The sequence below is a fragment of the Anabrus simplex genome, chromosome 2 (assembly GCF_040414725.1).
Source record: "Anabrus simplex isolate iqAnaSimp1 chromosome 2, ASM4041472v1, whole genome shotgun sequence".
Taxonomy (NCBI): domain Eukaryota; kingdom Metazoa; phylum Arthropoda; class Insecta; order Orthoptera; family Tettigoniidae; genus Anabrus; species Anabrus simplex.
Window position 1 is genome coordinate 375,981,594 of NC_090266.1, and position 21,436 is coordinate 376,003,029.

The 21,436-nt window shown below is 44.2% G+C and overlaps 1 protein-coding gene across 4 annotated transcripts in view; it reads right to left on the reverse strand.

Moving 5' to 3' along the window:
* The window catches only part of LOC136864149 (very long chain fatty acid elongase AAEL008004), a 288,445-nt gene that overhangs the window by 110,186 nt on the left and 156,823 nt on the right, over positions 1-21,436 (reverse strand). The window contains exon 1 of one of the 4 annotated variants that reach the window (XM_067140788.2): positions 5,222-5,349. The exons of 2 other annotated variants lie outside the window; for them this stretch is intronic. In XM_067140788.2, the coding sequence (XP_066996889.1) occupies positions 5,222-5,303 (82 nt within the window). In that variant the 5' untranslated portion in view covers positions 5,304-5,349. Of the gene's footprint in view, positions 1-5,221; positions 5,350-21,436 lie in introns of those variants that run through there. One more of the 4 variants, XM_067140789.2, reaches the window with a different exon arrangement.

Here is a 21,436-nt window from a genome sequence, read left to right on the forward strand (position 1 = left end):
CGGATATTCATTATTATTATTATTATTATTATTATTATTATTATTATTATTATTATTATTACAAATTGCTGTACGTCGCACCGACATAGATAGGTCTTATGGCGACGATGAGATAGGAAGGGTTAGGAGTGGGAAGGAAGCGGCCATGGACTTAATTAAGGTACAGCCTCAGCATTTGCCTGGTGTGAAAATGGGAAACCAGGGAAAACCATCTTCAGGGCTGCTGACAGTGTGGCTCGAACCCACTATCTTCCGAAAGCAAGCTCACAGCTGCACGCTCCTAACAGCACGGCCAACTCTCACGGTATTATTATTATTATTATTATTATTATTATTATTATTATTATTATTATTATTATTATTATTATTATTATTATTATTATTATTATTATTATTATTCAGTTTCAAGTGAATTAATCACACACCACACCAGCAATGACTTAATCTCGACACAGGTTGTCGGACAAGCACCTTACAAGAAGCAATAAGAACATGTCACTATAGAAAACCTTGGAGCATAGACGTTCCCTTACGAGGAGACTCTTCACAGTATAGAGTGGCATAATTAAGATTGTTAGCATAAGGAAGGTGAGTACGAAATGAACCAAACTACGAGCCAGCAAGTGTTAAACATTAGCCAGTAATACGAGTAAATTAGCGTAAAACACCAGCCAGTGAAACGAGCGAAACAGTCTGAAATGTTTCCCGATAATACGAGTGAATTATAGTGAAATATTAGTCCGGTATTGTCAAATATTAGCCAGTAACATGACCGAACGATTGTAAAATATTAGTCAGTAATACCAAATGTCGTCCGTCTCTGTGGTGTAGTGGTTAGTGTGATTAGCTGCCTCCCCCGGAGGCCCGGGTTCGTTTCCCGGCTCTGCCACCAAATTTGAAAAGTGGTACGAGGGCTGGAACGGGGTCCACTCATCCTCGAGAGGTCAACTGAGTAGAGGTGGTTTCGATTCCCACTTCAGCCATCCTGGAAGTGGTTTTCCGTGGTTTTCCACTTCTCCTCCAGGCAAATGCCTGGATGGTTCCTAACTTAAGGCCACGGTCGCTTCCTTCCCACATCCTTGTCTATCCCTTCCAATCTTCCCATCCCCCCACAAGGCCCCTATTCAGCATAGCAGGTGAGGCCTCCTGGGCGAGGTACTGTCATCCTCCCCAGTTGTATCCCCCGACCCAGAGTCTGAAGCTCCAGGACACTGCCCTTGAGGCGGTAGAGGTGGGATCCCTCTCTGAGTCGGAGGGAAAAACCGACCCTGGAGGGTAAACAGATTTAGAAGAAGCAGAATGCCAAATGTCAGCCAGTAACACGAGTGAATTAGTACATTATATTAGCCAGCAATAGGAGTGAATTATATAAAATATTAGCCAGTAACCAGTAACCAGTATCTAGTATTCGGGATAAAGCGGGTTCGAACCCCACTGTCGGCAGCCATGAAGATGTTTATCTGTGGTTTCCCATTTTCACAACCAGGCAAATGCTGAGGCTGTACCTTAATTAAGTCCATGGCCGCTTCCTTCCCACTCCTAACCCTCCCTATCCCATCGTCGCCATAAGACCTATCTGTGTCGTTGCGACGTAAAGCAAGTTGTAAAAAAAACGAGTGAACTAGTGCCACCTATTAGTCGGTAATAGAGCGAACTAGTACTAACTATTAGCCAGTAATGAGATAGAACTAGTGTCAAATATTGGCCGGTGTAGCGGGCAACGCGTCCGCCTATCACCCGGCGGCCCCGGATTCGGTTCCCGGCCGGGTTAGGGGTTTTTAATTGTACATGATTAATATCCCTGGCCTGGGGACTGGGTATTTGTGTTGTCCTTAATGTTCCTTTCCTCACATTCAACACTTTACACTTCCACCATTTTCAAATACACGCAGGTTCATAACATATGTTGCAAGTAGGGGCAAAAGTTCTTAGGTCGACGCCCCGAATAAATAGCACTTTTTTAAAGTGTCAAATATTAGTCAGTAATATGATGAAAATGGTGCTAAAGGTTAGACAGGAACGGGATGGAAATAGTGACAGCTATTAGTCAGTAATAGAAGAAACTAGTGCCAACTTTTAGCCAGTAATACGAGTGAGCGAACTAGTGCCAACTATTAGTCGTCAATAAGATAGAACTAGTGCCAACTATTAGCCAGTAATACGAGTGAGCGAACTAGTACCAACTAGTAGTCGGCAATAAGATAGAACTAGTGCCAACTATTAGCCAGTAATACGAGTGAGCGAACTAGTACCAACTATTAGTCGGCAATAAGATAGAACTAGTGCCAACTATTAGCCAGTAATACGAGTGAGCGAACTAGTAGTAGTAGTAGCCGTCTTATTAGCGCAGGCAAGGCCTGCACCGTGAGATTTTAGCCCGTCAGCCTCATTTAAGGGCCTTGAGTGCTATTTCTGGATGCCTTCTTCTTTCCAACGATGACGTTTTATAGTTTGGTGGCGGCGTTGAATCTTCAACCTTATCTGGTCAGAATATGACCTGTACCCTGAGGAGGGCAGAAGAAGGTGACCTCGGATCTGCGTGGCAAGTCCGGGGATGTCTTGAGGCGTTGAGTGGAGCAAAGTCGGGTAGAGGGTCACCCATCCAAGTGGTGACCATGCCCAGTGTTTCTTCTTACTGACGCATATTATAAGAACGTTTAGTGAGTCAGAACGAGGTAGGTTGGAGTGATGTAGGGGGACTTAGAGTTGGCGAGACTGTGCGTGGGATGGTGGGTAGGCTGATTAGGACTGTAACAGATGAGGATATTCGTGGTGGGTGTTTACTTGGTGGGGGCTAATGTAGGATAAGCTGCGTACTAGGCATGGAGGGCGTGTGGAGTGAAAAGTAGGGGGATAGTAAGTTTAACAGGGCGACAAGGATTGCAGAGTTGTCGTGATTACTTGGGGGGGGACGGAGGGGGAGCAGGCGGGGGATGAATTTTGAGATTGAGGAGTGATGGAGGTTTACTGAGAGAGTGTAGGTGTTTAGCGTGTTTGTAGTGCGCTCTAATTGCCTGCTTAATAAAGGGGCATCCAGGGAACGGAGCGGCATGACTGCCTTGGCAGTTGGCACACTTCGCCTGGTCCCGAGGTACCGTACAAACTGAGTGGCGATGGGGGCCACTATAGCGATTGCAGCGGGTAGGTTCCGTGCAGGATGCAGCGGTATGATTGAGTTTGAGGCAATTGAAGCACATTGTGACTAAAGTGGTGCGTGGGCGGAGGCGGGATGGGGTGTTGGAATGTGTAGCAGGCCTGGGAGCAGGTTTCTTATGTCTGCCTCCAGTTTGGGTGGAAGTGCTGTGAGTAGCCGGAACTGGGTCGTCAGGCCCAGAACCAGAGTCTGTTAGTGATGGTGGAGGGTTGGTTTGGGCGGCGGTGGACTGGGTGGATGATGCTGGTGGGTGAGGCTGTGGATGGGAGGAGGGACGGTTTGAACTAGTTGGTGACAGGTTTTAATGAGAGCGGTAGTCTGGGTAGATTTAGATTTAGATTTAGATTTGGGACGATTGGGGATCTGATTGCCTGTTTCTATGGATGAGTGGGTGGGGTGGGGGGAGAAGGTGGGTCAGGTTGATTTGCGGAATTATTGATTGAGTTGAGTTGGATTGGTGGGGGGATATCAACGTGTTGCAGTTTGCGTAAAATGAGTGGGATGGATTTATTGCTGGTGGGGGTGATTATGAGGTGGTTATTATGCGTCTCTTCAATGATGGTAACATGGCGTTCAATTATAGGCTCAATGGCTTGGATAACAGATTGTCTGGTAAGAGGGACGGGACGTGGGTTGGTAAGGGGGATTAACAGAAAATTGCAGTTGGCGGCGATGGGGAACTGTGTATTTTTACGGACATAGTGAAAGGGGTGTTTAAAAGGATGGAGCTCTTCTTCTTCTTCTTCTTCTTCTTCTTCTTCTTGTTCTTGGCTTTCAGGCTTCTCACTTTCATCATCTTCAGCGAGAAATTCTTGCTGCGAGGATAGAGAAGATGGAATGTTGATGGTTTTTAGGAACTCGGAAATGACGACACAGTCAGGGGAGTTGATAGGGTAGATGTAGATAAAAGAGTCGGGCTCTTCTTCAATGCAGGAGATGAGGTGAGTAAAGGGTTGGAGAACAGATGCAATTCGTAGTCTGTGATTGAGTAACACAGCTGAAGATAGGTTGGTAGGAGCGTGGACGACCACATAACCATTGTCATCATTGAAGGGACTAGGTGGAGTGAAGGTAATATTTAGGGGGAAGATGAAAATTTGAATATGGGCCCCAGCTACTCGGTCCACCAGAGTTAACTATTAGCCAGAAATACGATGCAACTACAGTATTAACTAGTGATACCAGTGAACTAGTGCCAACTATTAGCCAGTAATACGAGCGAGTGAACTAGTGCCAACTATTAGCCAGTAACATGATGAAACTACTGCCAACTAATAGCCAGTAACATGATGAAACTAGTGCCAACTATTAGCCAGTAACATGATGAAACAGGTGCCAACTATTAGCCAGTAACATGATGAAACTAGTGCCAACTATTAGCATGATGAAACTAGTGCCAACCATTAGCCAGTAATACAATGAAACTAGTGAATACCAGCTACTAGACAGTAATACAAGCGAGCTTGTGCTAACTATTAGTCAGTAATACGATGAGTTAGTGCGAAACATAAAGTATGATACGAGAGAATTTGTATCTAATGTTATCCATTTATACACAGAAACCAATGCTTAGAAATATTACTAACTATTATTGACTGATTATTGATCAAGTGTTCGTACGAATGAACATTAAATATAAGTGTGTGAGCAAACTTGCCTGAATCTCTTCCCGTAAACTGCTCCCGCCAAAATGCCAACAAAATGGCTTCTCTCCTCCGTCGAGTAATATTCTGTTCTCATTGCCCGCAATTTATTTATACAATCTTAACTAATAGAAAATAAAGTTCAAACTATTGCCTAGTAGCTTATAATGGATATCGAGGTCAAGGCCCCACTCTTTCTCTATATTTGATATAGGTGGTGATGTAGTGTGATCACCACCACCTCTCGATCGTTGTTTACCCTCAACGAGAGGGCCCGGATATTATTATGCTTCCTGTATTCATTTTTATAGCTTATTGGACAAAGAGTCGGCTACAAAACTAAAGAATTAAGAAGTGCTCGTCACTACCGGAACTCAAACCTCTAAACTTTCAATCACCTTGGAAATATTCTTAATAAACTTACAAGATGATATATTCTTGAGAAGGCTGCAGTTCTCCATGTTCCCGGTCAGAATGTAGGCAGGGTTGCAGGAGATGCTGTCCATGGCGGAGGTCGCTCCTCAAGTACGGACATCTCGCGTCCCGTTCACCGGATGTACTAACACGACACGCTTCTCGTCTTTCAAGCAATGTGTGCATTATTCGTCTCCTTGAGACAAGCACTTTTCCCATGCCCCCACTATCGCATTGCGCGACTTACAACTTCTTCTGTTCCAGTTGATAATCTAAACAAAATTATTATTTTGTCTCTACACTTCAAAGTTTTGTCTACCGAGTGGAGAGGCCGCTCGCGTTCGCTACGGTTCTGGAGCCTAGTTGTGAATTCTGGAGACGTATGGGTTCGAACCCCACCGCCGACTGTCCTGAAAATGATTTTCTGTGGTTTCCCATTCTCAGTCCCAGGCAAATCCCGGACAGTTCCAATTCATGGGCCACAACCGATTCTTTCCACTTCTTTACCCAATTGCATTCACCATCATCTTCCTTAGCCCCTCAAAAGAGGTTGGCGTCAGGAAGGGCATTCGGTCGTAAAACGTGCCATATAAATTCATCTCACCTCATCCCCGACCCCGTATCAGGAAACGGGACTGAAGGCTAGACTTAGTACAGCTTCTAAGTTTTGTTTCATAAATCGTCTTTACCTCGGTTTATGTACAGAAAGCCAGACTGAGTAGCTCAGACGGTAGAGCGCTGGCCTTCTGAACTCAAGTTGGCGGGTTCGATCTCGGCTCAGCCCGCTGCTATTTGAAGGTGTTCAAATAAACCAGACTCGTGTCGGTAGATTTACTGCCATGTAGAATAACTTCTACGGAACAGCTACTGTACTTGTTTAACGTCGCACTAACACGTTTTCGGCGACGGAGGATTGGGAAAGGGCTATGATTGGAAAGGTAGTGTCCATCGCCTTAATTAAGATACAGCCCCAGAATTTGCCAGGTGTGAAAATTGGAAACCACGGAAAACCATCTTCAGGGCTACGGACAGTGGGATTCGAAACTACTATCTCTCCACATACACTACATTAAGTGTAACGAGGTTCGATCCTGGCTCAGTCCGATGGTATTTGAAGGTGCTCATATACGTCAGCCTCGTGTCGGTAGATTTACTGGCACGTAAAAGAATTCCTGCGGGACTAAATTCCGGCACTTCAGTGTCTCCGAAAACTGTAAAAATAGTTAGTGGGACGAAAAGCCAATAACATTATTATTATTATTATTATTATTATTATTATTATTATTTCTTAATCCATTTACCCTCCAGGGTTGATTTTTTCCTCGGACTCGGTGACGGATCCTACCTCTACCGCTTCTGGGGCAGTGTCCTGGAGCGTGAGATTTCGGGTCGGGGAATAAAACTGCGAAGGAGGACCAGTACCTCGCCCAGGCTGCCTCACCTGCTATGCTGAACAGGGGCCGTGTGGGGGAATGGGAAGATTGGAAGGGATAGACAAGGAAGAGGGAAGGAAGCGGCCGTGGCACCACGGAAAACCACTTTGAGGATGGCTGAGGTGGGAACCGTACCCGCCTCTACTCAGTTGACCTCCCGAGGCTGAGTGGACCCCGTTCCAGCCCTAGTACCACTTTTCAAATTTCGTGGCAGAGCGGATAATCGAAGCCGGACCTCCAGGGGAGGCAGTTAATCACACAAACCACTACACCACAGAGGCGATTTATTATTATTATTATTATTATTATTATTATTATTATTATTATTATTATTATTATTATTATTATTGTCATCAGTTAAGAAACCAAACAACACAAACCGGAAGAATTTTGACTTCGTGTAATATATATGAACTCCTAAATTTACTGAAGAATACGCCTACTGAGAGATTGCTGCTTAACATTGTATTAGAGGCATACAGATAACTCATGAAGGTACTTAACTCAGTATTTTTGGACCCATTATCATGGGAATCATATTAACTGAGTGGCTTCTCTGCTGGCTTTCCACTCGGAAGACTGAGGTTTGAATCCCAGTCGGCCCTGGGTTGAGATATATCAAGAAACACGTGGTGTCACATGGGGCATACAGACTAAAACCTCCGGCCGAATACAAAATGAGCGTGGAGGGTTCCAGAAATATCTGGGATAGGCTGAAGAAAGTGTTTTGAGTCGTTGAACTACGTGGTGTAACGTTGGCGAGATCGTACAGTAGACTACCTAACGAGCGCGCTGAGGTAATAGTTGACAGAAAGTGTGCGCTGTTAACACCTCGCCTTGACCTTGTAGCAAGCAGCCGGTTTGCCGGGAAAGCGAAAGTCCTTGTTGTTATTATTACCAAGTTGATCGTTTTGCACAGAGAGTGAGATCGTGAAAGTTGTCCCCCAAGTAAGCAAGAAAGGAATAGTGCAGGTGACCCATTTCATTAAAGTGCATTAACGCAATTACATGACAATAATTCTTCTTTCAAATGTAAGACTACCAACTAGTTCAGCTGACTGTGGGCGCAGCTGTTATACAGTACCACTCGTTCTCTATGTCTAAGGCTATGAGTTTGGAATCTCAGCACAGTTGGTTGACATTTAAGGAATAATAATAATAATAATAATAATAATAATAATAATGATTTTATGTCCCACTAACTACTTTTACGGTTTCCGGAGACGCCAAGGCGCCTACATTTTATCCCGGAGAAGTTCCTTTATGTACCGGGAAAGCCCCGGTCACTCTAGGCTGGCTGGATAAGTTGCTTGTTGCTTGTTGTTTTAAGGGGCCTAACATCGAAGGTCATCGGCCCTGGATAAGTTGAAGGGCGTCCCTAGGGGCCTCTTCGGCACTTTTATGAAATAAGAATCCAACCTCACACACGAACATTTTAGGAATGTCCAAATTAAAGTGTGAGTTTCACCAAGCATAAGGGGCGTCTCAAATGTAAGGCGGCCGACAGTCGTGGGGCGAGTTCTGCGTCCCAGTGGTAGCACACTAACTACCTTCTTTGCATTTTTTCCAGTTCTCGATTCAAGTAATCCCGGTAAAGATCACATACACTGGAACCATACCCCAGAAAACAAGAATGCCCGGCTGAGTGGGTCAGACGGTTGAGGCGATGGTCATCTGACTCCAACTTGGCAAGTTCGATCCTGGTTTAGTCCGGTGGGTATTTGATGGTGCTCGAATACTCCAGCCTCGTGTCGGTAGATTTACTGGCACGTAAACGAACTCCTGTCTAACAAAATTCCGGCATCTTGGCGTCTCCGAAAACCGTCAAAAGTGGTTTGTGGGACGTAAAAACAATAACAAAAAGATCAACGTATCCAGTTCCTAACCCACTTTTATTTCTTCTTCCGTTCCCCCAAGTTATCTCACCGTTATACTCTAAACAAAAAAATAGTTATAAGAACCTTCGCCGTGGACCCAGATAAGACATATCGTGTAAAAACATCGCCACGTCCAGTAATCAGTAGGGCTACACCGAGCTCGATAGCTGCAGTCGCTTAAGTGCGGCCAGTATCCAGTATTCGGGAGATAGTAGGTTCGAACCGCACTGTCGGCAGCCCTGAAAATGGTTTTCCGTGGTTTCCCATTTTCACAGCAGGCAAATGCTGGGGCTGTACCTTAACTAAGGCCACGGCCGCTTCCTTCCAACTCCTAGCCCTTTCCCGTCCCATCGTCGCCATAAGACCTATCTGTGTCGGTGCGACGTAAAGCAACTAGCAAAAGAAAAAAGTAATCAGTACACAAATAGTGTGAACCCGTAACAGCTACTGTGTGCTCTTGCTACCCAGACATTTGTCAAAATTGCGAAACTCCGAAGCTGAAACTTGCTGCTATAACCCAAGATTACAGAAGAAAAAAAACGAAGTTTTTGGCGATCTTCATAAAATCTATCGCAAAAAATAATGGACTATAATTTGACCGAAAAGGGTGTTAGAGAACTACCCGTGCTAACAATATGAATTACCTTGAGTTATAGAATAAAACGGAATAGGTGGACCAAAGGCATGGAAAAGCTACATTTGTGATCTTTGCTATTGCAACTGAGTGAATGTGCAACTTAGAAGTAGTTTTCCTTGTATGTTTTACAAATATGTATGATTTTTAGTAACATATCCTTCTATGGTTTTACGTAGGCCTACACTATTTCTGAAAAGATCTGTTACAATGGTTGGTGATAACAGGTACGTTTAAAACTAATTTCAAATATTTACGTACAGGTATTTCCCGTCTATATTCGCTGTGTTCCAAGATACAAGAGGGCATGGTACATTACCATGGGGTTCGAACCCACCACATCCTGAATGCATAGATTATTTTTCTGTTCTACAGTTCTATTAATATCCCTTAATTGGTTAATTATAACAAGTGTTATCCTTCATCACCCTTAGTTCCCTTAGTTTACCGGGCGAGTTGGCCGTGTGGTAAGGGGCGGGCAGCTGTGAGCTTGTATCCGGTAGATAGTGGGTTCGAACTCCACTGTCGGCAGCCCTGAAGATGGTTTCCCGAGGTTTCCCATTTTCACACCAGGCAAATGCTGGGGCTGTGCCTTAATTAAGGCCAAGGCCGCTTCCTTCCCATTCCTAACCCGTTCCTATCCCATCGTCGCCATGGGACCTATCTGTGTCGGTGCGACGTAAAGCAAACTCTAAAAAGTTCCCTTAGTTTCAAAGAATGTTCTATATCGTTCCTCGTCATTATGACATCCAACTAAATATCTTCTGTAATTTTATTAGAATTGTGTCGTTTTCATCATCCTTAAATTGCCACCCAGAAAATCAAATCAGCGGTACACAAATATAATTTATCTGAACCATACGTAGTGGAAACATAAGCCACAACATATTGACATTGACATGGACTGTGACAATAAATTTTTTCTTCTTTTCATTCTTAATCCGTTTACTCTCCAGGATTGGTTTTTCCCTAGAACTCAGCGAGGGATCCCACCTCTACCGCCTCAAGGGCAGTGTCCTGGAACGTGAGACTTTGATCGGGGGATACAGCTGGGCAGGACGACCAGTACCTCGCCTAGGCGGCCTCACCTGCTATGCTGAACAGGGGCCTTGTGAGGGGATGGAAAGATCGGAAGGGATAGACAAGGAAGAGGGAAGGAAGCGCCCGTGGCCTCAAGTTAGGTACCATCCCGGCATTTGCCTGGAGGAGAAGTGAGAAACCACGGAACACCACTTCGAGCATGGCTGAAGTGGGAATCGAATCCCATCTACTCAGTTGACGTCCCAAGGCTGAGAGAACCCCGTTCCAGCCCTCGTATCACTTTTCAAATTTCGTGGCAGAGCCGGAAATCGAACCCGGTCCTTCGGGGGCGGCAGCTAATCACGCTAACCACTACACTACAGAGGGGGACTAGTAACAATAATACCGAACAAAATTTTAGGAAACAGTTCCCGAAATACTTCATTTCCGAGTAGTCCGACTTTCAAGTATGGCCTTAATTCATTTTAACCCTATTATTTACTGGAATTATGACTCATGTCCGCCTCTGTGGTGTAGTGGTTAGCGTGATTAGCTGCCACCCCCAGAGGCCCGGGTTCGATTCCCGGCTCTGCCACGAAATTTGAAAAGTGGTATGAGGGCTGGAACGGGGTCCACTCAGCCTCGGGAGGTCAACTGAGTAGAGGTGGGTTCGATTCCCACCTCAGCCATCCTGGAAGTGGTTTTCAGTGGTTTCCCACTTCTCCTCCAGGCGAATGCCGGGATGGTACCTAACATAAGGCCACGGCCGCTTCCTTCCCTCTTCCTTGCCTATCCCTTCCAATCTTCCCATCCCTCCACAAGGCCCCTGTTCAGCATAGCAGGTGAGGCCGCCTGGGCGAGGTACTGGTCATTCTCCCCAGTTGTATCCCCGACCGAGAGTCTGAATCTCCAGGACACTGCCCTTGAGGCTGTAGAGGTGGGATCCCTCGCTGTGTCCGAGGGAAAAGCCGACCCTGGAGGGTAAACAGATGATGATGATGATTATGACTCATTCGATAGGCGTTGTTCAAATTAAATGTTTAACATAGTCCACCCGTGGCTGACCACAGTGCATATTGCCTGAAAACTTTGTGAGTTCATTTAACTGAAACATTGTTCTGTTCAGAGAAGAGAGATAAGCATTATACCTAGGTCGCCTACCGTCTTGCATTTTGTCAACGTATTAGTGTACACTAAACAGTACCTTAATTAAGGCCAACCGAGCAAGTTGGCCGTGCGATTAGGGGTGCGCGGCTGTGAGCTTGCATTCGGGAGATCGTGGGTTCGAACCCCACAGTCGGCAACCCTGAAGATGGTTTTTCGTTGTTTCCAATTTTTACACCAACCCGGCCCTCGTCGTTTAACGTCGTATCAACGCAGATAGGTTTTGGCGACGTTGAGTTGGACTGTTAAGCAGTTATTATTATTATTATTATTATTATTATTATTATTATTATTATTATTATTATTATTATTATTATTATTATTATTATTATCAAACGACGAGAAGAATAACGCTGGGGATTATCCACTCACACTCATGCAGCAATCCTTGATTAAAACGACGGAGTGTCTAAATGGGTCGATTATGAAGGTCACTATCGGTTGTTGTGTTTGTTACTCGATATGTCACAAGAACTGCAGTACTTCAAAGCAAGCAGAATTTGGTCAACTCTCCAGATGGACGCAGTAAGTAGCCCACGTGACCTCGGACCGCTCCTTTCATCCGAAAGAGACACACTTCCGTATGTGTCAGTCTACCCTGACCTCTGTACACACCCTGAAGGAGCTGCTCCTTTGGTTTAGGTGTTAGCCTTGAGGCTTCCCACCCACTCGACCATTTGGGTTCCAGGCCTTGTCTTGGAGGATATCAATCCTGTTTTCAGATTTCAAACAAGCTAGTCTGAGGAAATAATACAGCAATACACTGATACAAATATGTAAATACCTTGATGTAGCAGTGATGGTTGTCAGATCTTCATCTCATGGTTCTTTGTTGTCTATTAGCTTTATGTCGCACCGACACAGTGAGGTCTTATGAAGATGATGGGATAGGAAAGGGCTAGCAGTGGGAAGAAAGCGACCGTGGTTTTAATTCAGGTAAAACCACAGCATTTGCCTAGTGTGAAAATGGGAAACCACGAAAACAACATCTTCAGGGCTGCCGACAGTGGGGTTCGAACCCACTGTCTCCCGAATGCAGGCTGACAGCTATGTGACCCGAACCACGCCGCCACTCGCTCGGCCGCGGTTTATTACCGTACACAGAACGTGAATAAATGATCATCTGACATTCGTACGCACAAGATGAGCAGAATAAATCAGTCAATTCTGCGTTCATCATTGTAATAATAATGTTATTGATTAATTTTAAGTTCCACTAACTACTTTTACGCCGGGCTAAATATCTCAGGCAGTTGAGGCGCTGGCCTTCTGACCCCAACTTGGCAGGTTCGATCCTGGCTCGGTCCGGTGGTATTTGGAGATGCTCAAATACGTCAGTCTCGTGTCAGTAGATTTACTGGCACGTAAAAGTACTCCTGCGGGACAACATTCCGGCACCTTGGCGTCTCCGAAAACCGTCAAAGAGTAATTAGTGGGATGTAAAGCAAATAGCATTATTGCTACTTTTACGACTTTCACGGACACCAAGATGCCGGAATGTTATCCCATAGAAGTTCTCTTACGTGCCGGTAAATCTACCGACACGAAGTTGACATACAACCTGTGTCAATAAAGTTCGGTGAATAGTCCTGTACTATCAACATAGATGAACAATGCACGACAGTGACCTTACTGTCCTTCGAAATAGTCCCCTCCCATAACTATGCACTGCTGAGATCGGCGATACATGTCCTGGAAACTTCGCTAGAAGGCTTCCTTTGGGATGGTGTTCAAAAGCCTCGTCACGTTTCGTTGGATGTCAGGATCATCGTCAAATCTCTTTCCTTTCAAAGCGAGTTTGATCGTGACTTTTCGGCTCTGACCTTTTTCCGACGAGGGAATCCCGAAGAACGCCATTCCATGCTTTGCCGTTTCGTTTTAGGGTCGTACCTGAGACACCAGGTTTCATCCTCAGTGATAATACAGTTCAAGAAATTTGGTGTCGTATCCGTCGTTTCGACAAATTCCTGTGAAGCCTCTAAACGTGCCTCAGTCAAGTGATGTGGCACAAGACGAGAACATATTTTCCTCTTCCCTAACTTCTGGGTAAAGATTTGTCGCACGGATTCACAGTTAATCTGCAGTTCATCCGCTATCATGCGCACAGTTAATCGCCAATCGTTCGTGCATAATGTCCTCACCTTTTCAATGTTTTCGTCACTGACGGCGGTCACCGGTCCTCCGCTACGGGGGATGTCTGAAACACTTTCCCGGCCTCCTCGAAAACGGGCGAACCAGTCGTACACACACTTCAAGGACAGTGCTTGATCATCATAAACACGTACCAGCATCGCATGCGTTTCTTTCGGTGTCTTGCCAAGCTTAAAACAAAACTGTACATTGATCTTTTGGTCGTTCATGTTCCTGTTCGCAGTTCAGAACCAACGCACTAAACACGCACTGTGTCAAACAGGTCTTACTCGGCACACACACGATGCTCAATTGAACAACGTTGGGAGCAGGTGGTCAAAACATGTTGCTACGCAGGTACAGCGTTGTGTGTCGCCAGTGTTGCCGGATCGACCGTTCTGACTTCATTCACCTAACTCTATTGTCACAGGTTGTATTTGATCACCTTCAAATATCATCAAACTGAGCTGTGATCGAGGTCGTGTATTGATTGCGAACAGTCCAGATTGCGGACAAGGCAAAAAACGTCCGGATTCCGAACAACAAAATATAAGTTACCCTGTCCAGCTTGCGGACAAGAGCTCACTGTTGACCTGGGATACAGATACAATTTTCAAAACAGTCTCATATTTAATTTTTGTTCTAGCAATATTAACATTAACTGGTACATAGGGATGTTTTCGACAACCCAACCATATTTTTTTAATTTTCTTATTGCAAATGTTTCATAATTTAGTTTGAGGTAATCTTACCATTTAGAAGATTATTGTGTTTTATTGTATAAAAAAACTAAAGGGGTGGATTAGAGAGAGTTGTAGTATTAATATGTTATTATTATTATTCAGAATAATACATAAGCCGCCTCTGTGGTGTAGTGGTTAGCGTGATTAGCTGCCACCCCCGGAGGCCCGGCTCTGCCACGAAATTTGAAAAGTGGTACGAGGGCTGAAACGGGGTCCACTCAGCCTCGGGAGGTCAACTGAGTAGAGGTGGGTTCGATTCCCACCTCAGCCATCCTGGAAGTGGTTTTCCGTGGTTTCCCACTTCTCCTCCAGGCGAATGCCGGGATGGTACCTAACTTAAGGCCACGGCCGCTTCCTTCCCTATCCCTTCCAATATTCCCATCCCTCCACGAGGCCCCTGTTCAGCATAGCAGGTGAGGCCGCCTGGGGGAGGTACTGGTCATACTCCCCAGTTGTATCCCCCGACCAAGAGTCTGAAGCTCCAGGACACTGCCCTTGAGGCGGTAGAGGTGGGATCCCTCGCTAAGTCCGAGGGAAAAACCGAACCTGGAGGGTAAACAGATGATGATGATGATGATGATGATGATGATGATGATGATGATGATGATGATGATGATGATGATGATGATGATGATGATGATGATGATAGTACATAAGCAGTGTGAGGGTCTGTTTATTTGGAAACAAGTGGGATTTTATTCTTACAAGCTTTTAACTTTTTGGTGTATTACCCAGTATTAAAATTGTGTGTACCAGAACTTGGTGTACCAATGGAGGGTTAATTTTTCTGCCGCCCATCAAATTAGAATTATTTTTTTCATATCCAAGTCAACATTTCTAGTCAAGCGGGTTGGGTAACTTGGTATTTCTTGTGGGGGAGGGGTCGATGACTCTAGCCACACGTACAAAAGCTTGAACTGAAACAAACATTCCAGACACGCCTACCCCAAAAATAGTTTACTTGTTTACCACAAAACTTGTCATTTCATACATAGTTGCCGCTAGGAGTAGTCACAGCTTGCTTGGTGTAGTGTCCTAGTATTTTTTTCTGTTGGGCTGTACTTATAATGGAGTTTTTTTTAAATTTCGTGTGGCTATTTCTAGCCGAGTGCAGCCCTTGTAAGGCAGACCCTCCGATGAGGGTGGGCGGCATCTGCCATGTGTAGGTAACTGCGTGTTATTGTGGTGGAGGATAGTGTTATGTGTGGTGTGTGAGTTGCAGGGATGTTGGGGACAGCACAAACACCCAGCCCCTGGGCCACTGGAATTAACCAATGAAGGTTAAATTCCCCGACCCGGCCGGGAATCGAACCCGGAACCCTCTGAACAGAAGGCCAGTACGCTGACCATTCAGCCAACGAGTCGGACATAATGGAGTTAATCGAGACAGAGAAAGGGAATCCGTGTGCAGTTTATAATGGATACTCGTATTGCAAATTACGGGAAAATAAACAAGGTGTAGTGACGTGGCTTTGTCTCAAGGAGAAAACTTACAAGTGCAAAAGGGCAGCTTATGAGTCAGGATGGCGAAGTAATCAGGGATATCGACAACCAGTGTGTTCTGGACGAAGCGAGCATAGATGTGAAGAAAGCACTTTACAATGCAAAGTAGCGTGCCCGCGAGGACACCGATACGCAGGTACGAGTTTCATTCATTACAGAATAGGGGCTATGACTTTGTCACTTGCTTGCCTCAGTATTCTAATGTACGAAGCTCGTTGTATTCCATTAGAAATCAGGCCCAGTGTGTAGAAAAAGAACCAACACAGCCAGGAGAATTTGTTTTTGATGAAGAGAAACTGTTTACTTTTGCCTGACGATTGTGTGCAGGATAGGATATCAAGTTTTCTGGGGTAAAAGGAAAATAAGTTATGAGAGATAAAACCAGTTTTTTCATGGATGGAAATTTTAAAATTCGTAGCGCTCAGTTTACTCGGATATATACTGAACCCTTTAGGTCCATATTGAGGGATACCTACCTTCCTTACCTATCAGCAAAGCTCATGAGATCTGTCTCTTGCGTCGTTTCGGGTTCTTCGTCACTTGCTGAGGTAAAGGTAGGGTTCATTAATTCTAATCTATCTACTGGAATGAAAGGTCTATTTAAAATATTCCTATTTATTCAGGGAAATGAAGTAATTTACTTTGTCAACGATGTCATAGTCGATTGTGTCCACTGGACACCACAATCATTTTTACATAAATGTCAGAACACTGGTGTGAGACTTTAACGTAATTGCCTGATGGGCATTCTTACTAGAAACCATTGTCTCAATTATTAATCATTTAAGAAAGGAAAGTCTGGAAATCCTTAAATTCGGCTTCCATGTGAGACCACATGTACCATCATAGTGATTCGTTATGGTCCAGCCCTCGTAACACGAACTCTGGACTCTGAGTATAATTAAGGCCGTCCAATCGGTGTGTGCCACACAGTGGTTCTACGGCATGGACCCTTAATTGAATCGATGTGACCTGCGTCTATGTCATGGACCGACCTCTAATCTTTTAAGTTACTTTAAAGTCATTGTGGATGATGACCGCAAGGAAATGATGCTACAATGGCATATGGCCCTAATCTAAGTCACTGAGGTTGATGACCCCCTGACCATCCAAGTTTCTAGGCTGAAGGCTAAACACAATTAAGTTACATCGGTTGATGACCAAAGTTTCCACTTTACTATCCCCAGCACCTTCACTGCTCAATCAATCAAAGTTCAATAATTACAACAACAACAATGCTCACAAACTTTGTGGCATAAAATCCATTTCCTTCGGATATGTCCCTTTTATCTTTACTTTATTTTTTTAATATTCCCCAGACAACAAATTAAAATTTCCAGAATGCATCTCCAAGTTATTCGCTTGATTAAAGTTATTTCAAAATGCGGTTTCACTGAATTCAATAATTTAATAAATTTAAATGATTTAACGAAATATTAACAAACAACAAATTTTATCTCCGCGGACTCTGGTTTCCTCACAAATTTCTACGCTGCTGTGATGTGAATTCAATATTGCGATGTTTATCTGGCTGGAAAAGAATTTGTTACATCATTCAGGTCCAGCTATATATCTCATCTCGTGATATTATGCTCAAAATCTAATCTAGTCCTAACCGTTATTAACACTTGGATATCCTAATAATCTACGTACAAACCAAACAACTCGCCATATAATTACGATGTCATATCTCGTCATCACTGAATTTTGCACACCCCTCGCAGACAAATCGATCATCACGACCATCGCTCTATATTTTGGACAATCCTGAAATTGGGTTACTCTGTTCCTTATACTCAAAGTTCATGGTTTCAAATGTTCATTCCGTCCCCAATTACAGTATTTCGCAATACTTAGATCAATACCGGCTATGAAATTTCAACTAAATCCAGCATTTAACATATCCCTGGCCGAGAATTACAGTACAATCTCAACTCCACTGTCCCGTTAGATAGCGGAGGTGTCTCACCCCCCTCGCTCGCTTGGCAGTTACAAGAACCACCTGGTTTATTCACAGTTGACTGACTTCTCAAGTTGCTCCCTTTAAACTCTGCCGACATGATTAAACAAATACGATATTCTAACCAACAAAATACACAGATATGCTTCAAGATGCCCACACTAATTATACGCGTTGCCAATTATACTGCTATGGATTTCTATGAATTTCTTTCCATTCTCAACATTATAAAATATTCCTCGGGTTATCATATCCCGGCTTCAATGACAGGACTCTAACCTGATTCGCACATCTCATCTCAACTCATATAAAACATTCCTCGGGCTTCCGTATCCCGGCTTCAATGACAGGTCCAACCTGATTCACAAACTAACCTCTGTTTCCCAGCTCCACAATTATCATCGACAAAGAACTGGAATAAAATCCTCACTAGAAATCCCAACATCTAATATCGCACAATGCATTACTCATGAATAACTTTGCATAAATGATATCGTATTTAATAACTTGATTTTTTTACGAGAAATGACTGAAACATTCTACTGGATCTTTTATTTGTCAGTCAGACACAGTTTAAAATGGGCATTAAAAAAGAACGTTGCTCTCCGTGACCAAATTCATCCCCTAGGTTCTCACCCGACAGCGCGCTTCCACTCGATTGAAAATGAGTAACCATGGATTATTATTATTAACGTCAAATTGCAGACAGAAGAATTTTACATCGAATGAACATCTCACTTTGACATCACAAATTACAGGCAGTACACTCACACGGATGACGATCTACATTGGACGTGATATCACTTCGGAACCCTATTCAATAACTTTTTACAACATTATATGGCACTCGCAAGACTTCAAAAATTTATCCAAGTGGAAAATAAAACAAATGACTCTTTTAGTCGTACTCTCACATTTACAAAACTTAGTAGGGGTGACCACTGCGTCGTATATCCCCATGCAAAATACACTTTTAGAAATCACGAGATGAGATATAAGAGGCAGTAAGATGGGAAGTCACCTACCTCATGTCTTCATGCCAGTATTCGTCTTAGGGCTCACCTGCGACCCTGGCATTTTATTTAGCCATTTTTACATTCATGGCTTTACAATTTATAATTATTTCTTCAGGTTTCCTGGAATAAAGCATAAAAAAAAGAAAATACCCTTCACTTGATTGCTTGAACGCACACGATGGATTATAATTACTCCCGCACACGAATTACTTAATCACATTAGAATATTTCAGTACTTTGACCGTCCTATCTGATACACTTATTTCTCTCAAGAAAACTATCTCCCCATGGAGTCAAGACTTAGCCACACTGGCTAAAATCCGCAATCGAACTCAGTCTACTTTCGTTGGTTTGATTTCGCAGAGCAGCTCAACAATTTTCGTCCGCTTTGTATCACAAATGCCGGAGAAGGAAGCTTCGTCATGGCGTCCCTTCATATTTATAGCAGTTACCCCCTCTCTTCGGATCTCTCCCTTTGCCGCCAAGAAAATTTCTCTAAATTTTCTGACTTACCTAAACTGTAATTTCAAGAGTTTTGAAAGTGACTACATGCTTGCTACATTTCTGACGGTAGTGTTCATGGACATTTAAAAATTTTACGGGTTCGATTTGTGAGATGATTGACCTCCTTTGATAGGCACTATATTTTTTTGACTTGGCGTGGTCACGCCGGGTACACGCGCTTCGAAATAGTTCATAAAAATTACTTGAGATTCTTCCGCCGTCGACACGTGTGGTTGACGTCACGTACCCCAGAGCGTGGGACCGAAGGTAATCACCCCCTCGTCACGTGTCAAATCCATGCTATCAAGAATCCAACTTTTAATTTAATTGTTATATAATGCATAATGTTCTTAGGGCACAAAGGTCATGGGTTCATATTTCCCCCAAGACACGAATTCCTTTCGCGCAGTGACAAGGAATTTCCTTTAAATACTCCAGATGGCGAAATTTCTAAATTTGACGTCTGATGAAACATGACCTTTGAATGTAAATTCCTTTCCTCTCTCTTATGCAGTTGGTCATCTTCTGGTGTACGGATACTGGTTGATTCCTTCAGCTTCCTGGTAGTTCTTGGTTGCTTGGAGAGTTCGGGGTTGCGGGGTAGATCTCCAGTGAATGGTAGTTGACTTATTGGAAGTTAGGTGGTTTGTCCTTCCAACTTCTCGACGAACTTGCATTCACATCAAAATGCGAAGTTTCTGGGTTCAAATCCCTGTCCTGGTGGTAGGTCTTTCGGATAGCTCCAGTATGGGACATGTCTTGAGCTCCTACACAGTCAGTGTTGACTTCCCTTCGTTGGATGCTGTCCTTCCATTTGTCCTGTCCGGTACCTGACCTCAGCTCTCTCAAATACTGGTCCCCTTCTCTCCTTCTCTCTTCAGGCCCGTGCCAACGGTCAGAACGTCTGGAATTTTCGTAACCGTCCCCTCTTCTGTTGCCTTCATTCCCGCGTGGGTTCCTTCGTCTTAGGTCTGAGTTCCCCTGGTATCGACCCTGGTTTCTTATCCATTGTTCTCGGCGCCTGTCCCACTCTTCGTGATGGTATCTGGGCTGTTCCCAGTTCTTCCTACCTTGGTATGGCCTGGTGTCGAACCGCCGCCCCTCATTTTCATATCTCGGTGCTCGTGAAACTTCCCTACCTGGCGCGCTCTCCTGGCTGTGATTTACGACATTCACCTGGGGCTCTGAATGCCTGACTATTCGCGGGGCTGATTGATGCGAATGGGTCTGGTCCAGCTGTCGCAATATCAATTCTGCCTGCATCGGGGTTTCGACCTTCGCAGCAATTAATATTCTCTGGATATCCGGTGGGAACTGTTTCTGGATAGCCTGAACCAGTTCTTGCTGACTTGGGGCTGATTCCAGTTCCTTGAACTTAACTAATTGTTCGGTAAAGTAAAGCGAAAATTTCGGCGGTCCTGCTGTGTTATACCGGCGACTATATAACTCTAGCCTTAGGTTCTGCTGAATCTCAGAATTCCAAAATTTGCCCAAAAATGCGGTCTGAAATTCCTCGAACGTGTCAAAGCTATATCGGAAACCTTTGAACCACAGCGACGCAACTCCGTCTAGGTACCGTTCCACAGTCCTTAGTTGCCTCTCTTCAGGTATCCTATTATCGCGAATATACTCCCTAAGTTCTCTAAGAAAACCCTTTGGCGTCTGGGTACCACTGCCATCGAATTTCTTAGGCTGATCTTCCTTGAGACGAATCATGTTTATAACATTAGTGACGTTTTGCCCCTGAGAATGGGTAGAATTGTCAAAGTGTCCGTTCCCTGCAGGATGTATGGGACTACTAGCGTTGCTAGGGCAACTGAACGACATATCTGAGGCGCGGCGAGATTTACTAACCACTTCCTCTATCTTGGCCTGGACTCTTACGATATTGTTCACTAACCCATCCAGTTCTAATTTCTGGGCACTAACTTCCCCCTTAAGAGCCTCTTGAACAGATGTCAACTCGTCGCTCAGTGTTATGACCTTATCTTGGGTATCTTTAAGTTGTTTCGATAGGTCTACCCTTGTATCGCCTAGATCCTTTCCTAGTTCCTCAATATCTGCTTGTACCTCCTCAATACTCCTAGCCGTTTCTTCCTGAGTTGTACCTAATTTTCTCATATCCTCTTTATTCATCTGGATTAATTTAAAGTCAATGGCCTCAATACGCTGGTCTACAGTTGCCTTCACGTCTTCGGCTACCTGGTCTACTTTGTCATTTACGACGGCTATCTCTTTACA